This window comes from Mirounga angustirostris, unplaced genomic scaffold (assembly GCF_029215605.1).
Source record: "Mirounga angustirostris isolate CCGP_5_RB_7025 unplaced genomic scaffold, mMirAng1.0.hap1 SCAF_6, whole genome shotgun sequence".
Classification (NCBI taxonomy): Eukaryota; Metazoa; Chordata; class Mammalia; order Carnivora; family Phocidae; genus Mirounga; species Mirounga angustirostris.
The window spans coordinates 51,654,791-51,666,896 of record NW_026991714.1 but is presented as its reverse complement, the minus strand read 5'-3'; the positions used below and the strand labels follow the sequence as shown (position 1 = coordinate 51,666,896).

Below are 12,106 nucleotides of genomic sequence, written 5' to 3'. Positions count from 1 at the left end.
TTTTATTTTCAAAGTCTTTTATTTAAATAAATTTTTCTTTTGCACGTGTTTGAATTTTCTAGAAAAAAAAAATACTGACAAATACTATACAGCTTGGACCATTTATACTCTTTTCCAAAAGGTGACTGCCCTTTTTCTACATTTTCCCCTTCCCCTTCCTTTCCCCCAGGAAATAAAAAAGCAAATACATTGAGCAGAGGGAGGAAGGCCTCCTCTGATGGTGGTGGCCGAGTTTGGCAGGAGCTGTTCCGATCTCGGCCTGGGAGCTCCTCCCCAAGCCTGTGCTGGTTTAGGAAACCTGTTCTTTATCTATCTTTTTGCCTCCATTAGATTAAACTCTCCAAGATGGGCCAAGCAGGCTCCGGTCCCGAGGCACCCCTGGCTGCCGGTGGCAGTTCTGGGGCAGAGGCTGGGGAGAAGGAGTAAAAGTGAAGAGGAATAAAGAAAGGGCCGGACCTGGGATGGTGGTGCTGGGAGAAACAGGAATAAGAGAAGAAAACACGGGAGAGAAAGACGAGGATGAGTGGGGAGAACAGGGAATGGCTCTGATGATTGCCTTGGGCCCCTCACACGGATCCAGGTATTAAACAGAAGTTTGAGGGCCTAGGGCACCCCGGGCAGTGTTGGAGAGACCCTGGTGGAGGTTGTCAGGGGAGGCTGGGGAGGAGAAAACATAAGCCTCGCTCAGCATCTGGGTCTCCTGAGTCCTAAGCAACAGAGAAGTGAGTTTCTGGGTGTTTCGTGCCCGGAGGTAGTTCAGGTCCATTTGATTAGGAGACAGCAGGGCAGTGCCCCTGGAGACAGAGGCCTTGTCATGGCAATGACAACCGACTGCCGTCTTAATTCAAACTAGCAGCCAGTTGCCATGGCAACCGTGTTACTTGTGTGGTCCCTGATCTGAGTGATCCTCTCTCCTAGATCACATCTGACACCCAGCCTCAGCCATCAGCTCTGTGTCTCCCCAAGTCATCCATCTTAGGGGGCTTGAGAATTGGAGGCAGGAAGGGTAGCTGGTCCCAGTGGGCAGTGGCCGGCGTGGGGAGGCACGTGCATTTGGTGTGGGGTGATGAGCGGTCATCCTGTGACGGGAAGGGGACAGCTAGATGCTCCCTGACAGGCTGTCCATGTACAAGGGGACAGAGAAGCAGAAAGTGCTTCTTTCTCTGCTCAAAGGGGTTAAGGAGTAGGGGGTCTGAGTGCCCAGGGCATTTGGGGCCCCTTGGTATGAGAAGGTGGGTGTGACTGGTTCTAAAATACACGAAGGCCTGAATTATGACCTACAGGGCGGCCCGTTAGAAGACCCTGGCGCAGTGGTCACCACCAGATGCCTGCCCTCCTCAAGCCTGGAGTCTTCCTGCAGGGCATGTGAGCACCAGCCAGCCTAGCAGAGTGAACAGCCTACATTTGTCCATGAACACAATCTTGCAGAACAGCTATCAAAGTTTAGCTACATTGTTAATTAAATTGCAATTTTACTGCCATTTAGAACAGCTTTTGTGGGGAAATATTTCAAGAGAGCTACCCAGCAGATGTGCAAGTGACCTTTCAGAGCACAACCTTCTCTCAATTTGGGAAGTCTCCATCTTTGTAATATGGTCACAATACAATCAAAATACCAACCAGTTCATCATGTAAATGGATTAACTCGGCCTCCCAACCTCAGCCTGCTGGGGAGACACTCTCCTCAACTCCCTGTGGACCTAGTCTACCTGTCATCATGGGTCTCAGGGCACCCACGTCAACCTGACTGTTGGTTCTGCATGCAGCCTCTGGGGAGCATTCAATGCCCACCTTCCATCCTTTGCAGCAATTAGTGGGCTCAGGAAAGAAGGTCACTTGGGGGGATCAGCGAGGTATTACACATTTACCCTTAACATCATTGCATACCCAACAGCAACCACAGACAGTTCTAAGTACCTACTGTGTGCAAGGCACTTGCCTGAGCTTCGAGATAAATATGACTAAACCTCTATATAGCTTCCTTCTACTTTCGTTTACGCTCTATAACTTCTGTATCCCATCTGCAGCATACCATGCAGCTATTACAACCTTATGAAAGCGTTTCCAGTGTGCCTTCTGGGAGACTGTACCAGAAATTGTCTTAATTCCTTCCCTGCTGAAAAGCTTTGGTTACACAGGAGATCCCTAGCTCAGGTGTAACATCCCTTTCCTATCTGTAAAACAGACACTGCCCAGGTCCACAACTGCAGTTCACTGAAGTGGATGGAGTATGCCTGGTTTCCAGATAATTCTAGAAGTCACTTCCAAGAGCTGTTTGTTTGTGCTTGGAGAAGGGCACCTTGTCGAGTGGTTCTGGGGGTAGCGTCTCAAAGAGAGGTCTTAGGCAACATTAGATACCTATCAGTGGAAATGGGGACCTTGTCATGAGTTGCAAGATGGTGCTTTCAATGAATTTTGATCCTTCCCACTTTAAACTTTGCCTCCCAGATGAGAAACATGGGAACTTTGTGTGTCTGTATCAATATACAGGGATGGGAACTGTACCAGGTTGCTGGAATGTCCAAATATGAGGATTTCCAGTAAAACGTTGTGGAGGGATAGGAACAAGAAAGCACATATCTCTAACCTGAGTGGTAGATGGGTAGACAGTGCAGAGGTACCTTGCCTGGTTATATAATTGTGCATGTGTGCTAGAATCTGGCCGGGCCTTCCTATGAGACATTTTTGGGAGAGCAGATAATGTACTTGCGCAAAGTAGATATTCAATGGCCATTTGATGAACAGAATATATTTGTCCAGGTACCCGTTGCCTGAATGTGTGTGTATATGTGTGTGCATGTGTGTGCATTTGGGAGACATGTCAAGATGTATGGACAAATGTTCTTTGTGCTTTTGCATATGGAGCTTGCTAGAGATAGGTGGAAGGCATGCCTGAGTCTGTGGCAAAGAGCATTGCTACTGGACACATAGCTGCCAAGACAGTACCCAAGAATTGTCCGTGTTCTTCCTGGGCTGTCCTCTGGTGGGGCACTCAGCCTGAGGTTTGTCCCTTGGTTAGTTCTTCTGTGGACATAAGCGCATCACTTTAGGGATTGCTGCTCTCTAGCCTGTGTGTAGTTAGAAGGTGGCTTAGCCCCCGAGGAAGGACGCCTATGCTTCCTGCCTAACTAGACAGGCAGTGATGGCCTCTTTTCCATCTGGAGAAGCTTGGGTTGAGCAGAGATCCAGAGGTCTTCTTCAGCCTTCTTCTTCTTCTTCCTCTTCTTCCCCTTGTTTCGCTCTGGCTGTTGGCCATTCTTGCCTGGCCGGCTCCAGCAGCAATGACAACAGATGAAGAGGAAGGTGATGACCACCAGCAGGGGCAGCCCCAGGAGGACGCCCAGGCAGATGGTGTTGAAGAGGCCCTCTTGGTGTTTGGTCAAGATGGTGTCCCAAATGAGGCTGAAGAAGGAGCTGATTTTCTCCATGGTGCTTTGCTAGACTGGGGCCAAGGGAAACTCTCAGCTCACTAGCAAGTCCTGGGCTCAAGAGGATGCAGTCTTGTCCACTTGTAACTTATTCCTCTTCCAGCTTTGGGTTTGGGCATGCCAATGTTAGAAGCTGAAGAGAGCAAAACAGACAATTCAAGAGAAATGCAGCGGGAATGGTCTATGATTTTTAACAACATCATATTTTTTAGGCTTGGGGAAAGGGAGGGAATTGGAGATTTCCAGAGTTCACTGAAATGGTATTGAAACACAATAAACAAAATAAATGCATGCATTTAAGTAGGTACTAATTCTTATACACACTATATAGGGCTTAGTGTACAAGAATTAATAGTGTATCACACCCGGCATGTAGCAGGTGCTCAGCATTTGCTGGATAAATGAGTCAAGTGCAGATTCAGCGTTCTGGGTAGGGGTTGGTGCCTCTACAAGAGCAGTTCTCAATCTTTTCTCCCTGCAGCTCGCCTGATAGGTACCGAACACGTACTACTCATGGGAGAGCTGTATGTGACTTTCTATGAATACAACTTGCCATTTTCAATATTTTCTAAAGCTTAAGCACAAGGTGAAATGTCTAAATCTTGCTACCTGTCATAAGGGGCTTCGATCTCCACCAGACTAAGAGGTCAGTGGTCCTCAGCCTGTCTCACCCCTGCCTTCATGCTCTGTTCTCCGCTCCATCTCCTCCCTCCTTACATCCCACTCCTGTGCCCAAAGAGGACTCACCGAGCTTTGCAGTGGGAGACCATTTGCTGGTTCCCTCTGTTTCTACCGTCCTCTCTCTCATTGTCCTCATCCTTGCTTTCTGTCCCTCAACCAAATATTCCCAAGTCTCTTTCTCTGCCTGTTCCTGTTCTTTGCAGTGGAAAAGGAGCCTTGCAGGCTGCTCAGCAATGGTGTTTGGAAACTGGGATGGGGTCCCTACTGCCACCCCGAGCTCAACTTACAGCCTGGGCTGTTCTGGTCGCTTGTACAGAGTGGCCCTTCTTCCACTGGTACCCCCTTCACCTCTCCACATACATCTTAGGCCTCAGCTCTTGAGTATGAAGTCTTAACAGGCTCCTTTGGTTCTGGAATCCACAGATTCTTGTGTCTAAAGACTTGGAGGGCAGCATGTTTCAAGGAAATTCAAAAGACCTTCTGGTACAGACATGGCCTGGGACCCAAAGATCAAAGACTCATCGATTTTCAGGCTGGAGACTTTAGAGATCATCCCAACCAATGCTCTCGCTTAAAGACTAAGAATCTGAGGCCCAGTATGGGGGAGGTGATATGTCTAAGGCCACACAGAGATGCACCGAACACCCAGAGTTCGGGACGATGACATTACTTTATATTTTTATTTTACTTGCTACTTTTCTAATCACTTTCATATGATTTATATTTTTTAAAGAGAGCAACAGGATGGTGCATTGTCTATGGAGAAAAGTGCTGGGGGACCTGGGTTCACAATCAGCGTGAAGTCCAGTCTTCATTCTGTTGTCCTGCACTGGGACACACATGTGTGTCCCCTCTTGGGTAGTGTGTTATACTTGGGGGTTGTCTTCAGAAGCCTGATTCCCTGGATAGCACTCTATAAGTGTCCCGTGCACCTGTGTGTCCTTCCAAAGTCCACCTGAAGTCAGTTCTAGTCTGCTGGCATTTAGACTCACACATTGTCTATACAAATCATTCAGTTGTATAAATTGGTACCTACTCCTGTGCCATCTGGTCCATGAAAATGAAGTAACACTAAGCAATGGCACTGAGATCCCAGTCACCATTCTAGGCACTTCTCCCCAACTGACTCATTTCATTTCATCACAACTTAATGGAGGAGGTACAGTTATTTCCCTCATCTTGCAGGTGAACAGGCAGAGGCAGAGATTACACAGCAAGTGACTGGCAAAGTTGGCCTTACTGATTCTGGAAAGTTTGGCTCCAAATCCCCGAGGGGTGAGCTCCTCACAGGTGTTGCTCTGAGCCTCCTATTCCTTTGTGTGGAATTAACCCATTTTGGCAAGTAGCCCAGGATTTATAGAATCTTACAATATGTGGCTATTCCCCGGATTGATTTCAATGTTTATCCCAGTCTGTTGTGGAAAAAGACGACAGAGTGATTTATTTCCCATTGTCAGATACTTCACAAATGCATGAAGATACATACAATAAAAATCCAGTCCTGCTCAAGTGGAGGTTTATAGAAAGCATATGACTGCCTGAACTCAACATGCAACAAAGAAAAACGTTCTGAGAAGTCACATCCCTTGCCAGAGGCTCTGCCTGAGCCCCTTCGAGGCCCTGGGAACATCACATGCCATGGATCTGCCCACACACCATCAAGCCCACAGCCTCTTTGTTGAGAAAACACACCCTTGAGCATCCTCTAACTGCTCCTCTCCCCCATCAAGTCCACTCCACGGTCTTGCTCCTTCTCACCCACTTGTCTCTCTGGCTTTTCCTTCTTGCTTTGCCATCACCTTAGCTTTTACTCCAGCCCTTGTTTGGCCCCAGAGTTTTTTGGCCCATCTGGAGGGAATGTCCTGCTCTGTTGAGGGAAGACTCTGGGTAGTTTTCACTAATTTGATCCACACGTATACTTTTCTGGGACCAAATGCCCCTTGTACTGCATGTCTATGACTCAGATTAGACACCACCACCACATTTGTTGACAAACTCTTCTTGCCAGATGTCACACTGGTCCCTGCAGGGAGCATACATGCATCAGGGGCCCACTTTTGGGTTCAACCAGGGAGAAAGAGGAAGGGCTTTGAGCCCTTGGAGAATATCAGGGCATTTTTTCATGAAGATAGAGCCATCTGAGGAGGACCCGGAAAGAGGAGCCGGATCTTGACAGAGAAACATGGGTAAAAGGATGTGCACAGATTCTAGGCAGAGAAACTTTTAGAACATGGCAGGAGAACAGGGTGCCTTCTGGTGAGCCTGGGGCTCAGAGTGTGAGAGAGGAGGACTGTAGGTTGTGGCCAGGGTAGAGAGGGCCTCCGTAGGGTGTGTGTTTATTTGGGGGCTTTGTAATAGGAGGATGCCCTTCAAGAAAAGATAACAGGGTGGGAGCAGCCCTAGAAAATGTTTTAAGAGAGATCTTTATCCATTTAATGAACATTTATTGAGCACCTAATAATGCCACACACTGTGTTAGGTGTTAGGATTCAGTGATGAAGGACAAAGACACGGAGACTTGTATTTTCCAGGAGAGTTATTATTATTGAGGGATCATGTTGTAAAAGACAAATATAATAAGCAAATTTCAACTTAGGTTGCTTAGTTGGCCAAAATAGAAGCATGCATTTGAATTATGTGTTTTGAGTCCCAGGCCCTCCTACCACTCCCAACCTTTGTCTCAAACTCGTCTATCCCATGACACCTAAAATAACCTTTGAATAAATAGATTTCTTTTCAAGCTAAAGCTAAGTCAATAATTCACTTTTGGATTCCTGAAGGAATCCATATAGCCAAGGAGAGTATTCATTAACATTTGGGAGCCCAGTCCGGGGAAAATTCAATTAAAAAAGTATTCTTTATATTTTTTAATCTAAGAATTCTCTTCTAGGCCCCCCCAGGTTACTTGCTGAGCTCTGCTAATCTGTACTGTTTCATTAGTATTTATGAGTCTCGCATTGTTAGCATTTCCAGGAAACAATCAAGTATCTCCTTGGTGGTAGGAATTAAAAGTTAGAGCTTCCACAGAATGTTTCGTAAAAGGAGCCATGCTTTGGGCCTTAGGAATGCTCTCTGGGAGACCCCATCATTTTGCTGGATCTCAAGTATTGCTGACACTGTTTGAAAGATAATTAGTCTGTTCCTCCAAAACCGACAATAGGTGCCAACAAACTTGATTGTTTGATTGTTGTTATGGAGGAGGGTGTGTGGAGAAAGAGGAGGGGAAATGTTACTTTCAGTTTCCTTAAAACCAGAAATGACTCATCCTTATATCCTCTGTGGTATCTCGCTGGGGAGAGAGTCATTCATTCATTCTTTCTTCCAAGAGGCTTCAATCTGTCCGTATGTAAGGTGTTGATTGGTAATAACGATCGCAGAGCCAGAAGACCTGGGTTTGAGCCCTGGGCCAATCTGTGTAACCTTGGTGAGTTACCGAACCTCAGCTACAAAATGAAGCTAATGAGCTTCCCTCTTAATGATGTTGTGAGGATTAAAAGAGCTCAGTATACTTAATGCATTTTGTAAAGTGTAAAATACTATAAAACAATCTATGAAATAGTGAGTTATCTCCAGATAACAATGGACTAATTCTAGCATTGAGCTTTCTTTCTCCCTCCCTTACCTCCAAGCCCAATCCTCACCACCAAAGAACCATGGGCCCCCACCCCATTCAAATGAAAAGAACTTCACAGGTAACCTTGCTGCTTATGGCTGGTCTCAGGGTCTGTGGCTGTAATTCTAGACTCTGGCGTCCAACAACAGGGATGGAGAAGAGTTGCTTGGGGACATCTGTTGGTGTCTGGAGGATTGTTGAGCTCATAAAGTAAGGCCTGGGAAGAATACTTAGCCCTCTGTGGGCCTAGGCTCCCTCCCAGCCTTTGGAATCCCTGAAAGTGTGCATGGATCATCCTTCCCCAGAGAGGTCTGATCCAGCCCTGAGAGCCAAGAGCTGCTCGAGAGTTGGCAGGAGTTGGCCAGGCTGGCCCTTGGACTGGTTTTCCTTCTGGAGCCCCCAGGCAGGGGGCGGGGCATGCTACTTTGCATTGTCTCTCTTTGTTCCTGTTTATTTGATGAAATAATACATGTAAAGCTGTAGAGTAGAGTCTGTGGGATAGTAAATGCTTTCTAGAAAGGCTAATGATAAAGATTATGATGGTACCCAGTTAAAATCCCTAAGAGCAACTCCACAGTGACCTCCACATGGTCTAAATCTTTTGCCTTCTAATGGGGGGGTGGGCTGAGGTGGGAGGTTCAGGTCTCCCTTTGACCCTTCAGACTCCTCTGCTGCAGCTGCAGGCTCCAGGCTATGCATGGTGGCGGTGGGGGGTGGGGGTGGGGCAGCATCTTACAATTGAAAGTTGGCAGCAAAGACCTCCCTTGGCCTTTCCTCAAATGATTTCATTGAGTTTTCTGCCTTACGCTGTGGTTTTCACTCTGCTGCTTTATCCCTTCACCCAAGGATGGACTTCTGGCCAGGCTGGCTGCTAAAAGTCACCTAGGGAGTTAGTTAAATTCAGATTCCTGAGCCCTGCTCCTGGAGACCCTGATGCAGTAGGTCTAGGGTGGGCCCTGGAATTTATGTTTGTAACAAACAGCCCAAGTGTTTCTGGACAATTGTCAGGTATAAAAACCGTGGTATGAGCAAGTTGTTGAATAAGCATAGGAGCCTTGTGTTGAATGAGGGAATGGCTCATGGGTGAGGGGAGGTGGGGAAGAGGTCTGTCTTCGTGCACTGCAGCATGATGGCATTACTTCTCGCTCTTGTGTAGTCAGGGCATCTGGGCCAAGACTACTGTCCTGGAGGTCACAATTCAATGCAGCAAACATGCACTGAACACCCATGATGTCACCAGCCCTGAGCACTTTCCAGTTGAGCGAAGAGGAGAGGAAAAAAAAAAAAAGCAGAAGTATAGTGTGATGAGTCCTGTGGTCAAGTTCTGTGTAAAGGGACATGAGAAAAGCCTAGGGGAAAGAGTAAGCAGTTTGGCCTGGAGAGAGTCACAGGAAAGAAATGAAAAGGAAATTATAATCAGGACAGGTGTCTGTTCAGTCACTCCTTCAGTGACTTTTTATGGAGCACGTCTTACAGTCTGGGAACGGTGTCGGGTCCTGGGTATCCAGGGACAAGCAGAGCAGGTCCCAGTCCTTTTGGTGCTCCAGGTCTAGTGTGGGAAGCAGACTCATCAGAGAATCCCACAGACAGGTGTGAAATTATAATATGGAAAGCCTGACGGAAGTGATGCTATTAGTAATGCCCACCATGGAGGTGGGGGCAGGCTCTGGGTGGGGATGACTTAACTGAGATCTGAATTACAAAAACGTGGTCAATTACAAAAATGAAGACATGGTCAGGGCGCCTGAAAAGTCTCGAAACATAGAATAAACTTATTTAAAGCATTTTCAAGTAATTTGCTTGAAATTCATCAACGCTCAGATACCTTTTCAGCTGAAGTGCCTCTAAATTGAAAGCAATGAGATCAGTTGCTAATACATTATAAAGTGTCCCCCAAAAGTCTAGAAACACAGGGAAATGTGTGTTTTGTGCTTTTTCTTAGACGAACGGTTGGACCCACTGCTTCTTCTGAAAAGGATGTGAAGGCAGTGTGGTTGAACTCAGTGGCAGGGAGTGGGGGTGACAGTGGGGTGATGTGAGGCCCACGAGGCAGGCGGCCCCACCCCCCTAGGGCTTGTAAGCCCTGTTAATGGCCAGTGTGGGCTGCAGGAGCCATAAGCAACAAGGGGACATAATCGATCTGTGTTCTGTAAAGAACAGTGTCATGGAGGTGAGAGAGGACAGGTTGGTGGGGGCAAGAGTGGGAAGCAGGATTACAGTTGTTCAGGGGAAATGGCAGCAGGGGTGAGGGTGAAGGTGGGGGCAGAGGGTGGGACAAGTGGCCAGACTTGGGTGTTCTCCAGAGGATGTTCTTGGGCAGAGGGGCATGAGGAGGTGTCCCTGGGCTGTGCTCTGCTCTTCCTCTTCCAGCCCTGGTCCCTGGTCAGGTCTCCGAGTCTGGCATATTTTATTTTTTCTAGGCGAGGACTCGCATCAGTCTCTACCTGACTCCCTGCCCTTTCTCCTGGAGGTTTGGAGCATCTTATTCAGCCCCAGGCCTCTCCAACCTGCCGGCCCAAACCTTGCCCCTGCAGGCCTTGCAAAATCCCTATGGTGACAATAACGTCATGCGCTTCAGAGATCAAGGTGTTCTGGCAGTGGGGGCACGGAGAGGAATCTCGTCAGTAGTCATTAACTCTGCTGTTCTGGATATATATTTTCTTGATGGTTCTCACCTTGCATGCTCAGATGCCCTCTAATAGACGTGAGTACTGTTTTGTACAAAAATGGCCAAATCACAGCAGTAATCTGCTTGTGGAGTACTGTGTTTATAACTTAAATGTGGTTCCAGGCACGATGAAATAGATATCTGTATTTTCCCCAGTGTAATTAATTGCTTCAAGTAACTAGTTCTGAGGCAAAGTTGGAGGCTCTTTTCCTCCCCCAGTGTATACATTTGTGGTGTGTAACTGGATATTGAGTATTAGAAGAAAATAGATAGGATTTTCCCTCAGAATCAATGTTATAATTATGGTTGCAATTTTGAACAAAGGCACACAGAGGTCATCAATATAAAAATGATTAAGGCACCGTGATTATTAAAAATAAGAAAACGATGCATTATCATATAGACATTCTGAATTGGAAGAATCCAGATATGGGTCATTTGGTGGGTACCCTCACTTTACTGATAAGGAATCTGGGACCAAAAGAGGTTATTATTTGCTGGAGGTTACACAGCTGACAGTTGCTGGGGTCAGGGCCAGAACCAATGTCTTCTGACTCCCAGCACCCCCTTCCACCAAGGTATCCCTTATAAAAGTCTTTAAAAATAAAGCTGTGATGGGCGCCTGGGTGGCTCAGTCGTTAAGCGTCTTGCCTTCAGCTCAGGTCATGATCCCAGGGTCCTGGGATCGAGTCCCACATCGGGCTCCCTGCTCAGCGGGAAGCCTGCTTCTCCCTCTCCCACTCCCCCTGCTTGTGTTCCTGCTCTCGCTCTCTCTCTGTCAAATAAATAAATAAAATCTTTAAAAAAAAAGATAAAGCATTGAGCCAGCTCTTGGCAAGATGCCCACAGTATCCTCATCCTGGGCATAGGCTAGACTACCTTTCTCAGTCCCCTTAAATCTTTGTGGGGCCATATGACTAAGTTCTGTCCACAGGAATGTGGGCCTGGCTCCTGAAATCTGTCCCAAGATCTTCCATGTTCGCTCCGCTTGCTCACTGCTGGCCAGATGCTGAGGGCCAAGTGGAGGACTCCAAGGCTCCCAGGGTTGGCCGAGAAGAAGGTGTTCCTGAATGACTGCTAGCAGGATACCCCTACAGACCACAGTGAACAGGCGTGAGTGAGAAATAAGCCTTTGGTGGGTAAAACCACTGATTTTGAGGATTATTTGCTAAAGCAGTTAGCCCATCCTAACTAATACAAGTGACAAAAAGGTACTGTTGGTAATGATTATAACACATATACAATGAGGTCGACAACTCTCCTAGAGTTTGCAGCTCCGACCTGAAAGGGGTTTAGGCAAGTGCTTCAGAGTGCTGGGTCTGGGACCAAATACCCTGTATTGGAATCCCAGCTCTGCTACTCACTGATTACATCACACTGGGCAGGTCACTTCACCTCTCTCCCTGGGGCTCAGTTTTCTCATCTGTTAAATGGGACTTGATAATAGTAGGAGGTTGTGAAAACTAAGTGAGTCAGTATGTGTAGAGCTTCTCAGACCTGAGCCTGGCCATACATGTGAGCCCTTATTATCTGGCCCCAAACAAACAGGCTGGCCCGAAGAAACATACCTCAGCTCCTGAGCTCATAATGATTTTGTTTGCCATTTTAGAATTGGGATGGTTCTGAAGTCATGACTTTGACTATATAGGTCTCCTTTAAAAGGCATTTTTCCCCCCTCTTTTCTCTAGTTTTCCTGTAGTAAGGAGATTCTTTCTA

General features: G+C 47.0%; 1 protein-coding gene across 4 annotated transcripts in view; it reads right to left on the bottom strand.

Annotated features, from left to right (window-relative positions):
• The window catches only part of KIAA0040 (KIAA0040 ortholog), a 35,303-nt gene continuing 23,197 nt past the window's right edge, over positions 1–12,106 (bottom strand). For all 4 annotated transcript variants that reach the window (XM_045877404.3, XM_045877406.3, XM_064594284.1 and 1 more), the window contains one exon: positions 1–3,561. In XM_045877404.3, coding sequence (XP_045733360.1) covers positions 3,129–3,428 — 300 coding nt within the window. In that variant the 5' untranslated portion in view covers positions 3,429–3,561 and the 3' untranslated portion in view covers positions 1–3,128. The remainder of the gene's footprint in view (positions 3,562–12,106) is intronic.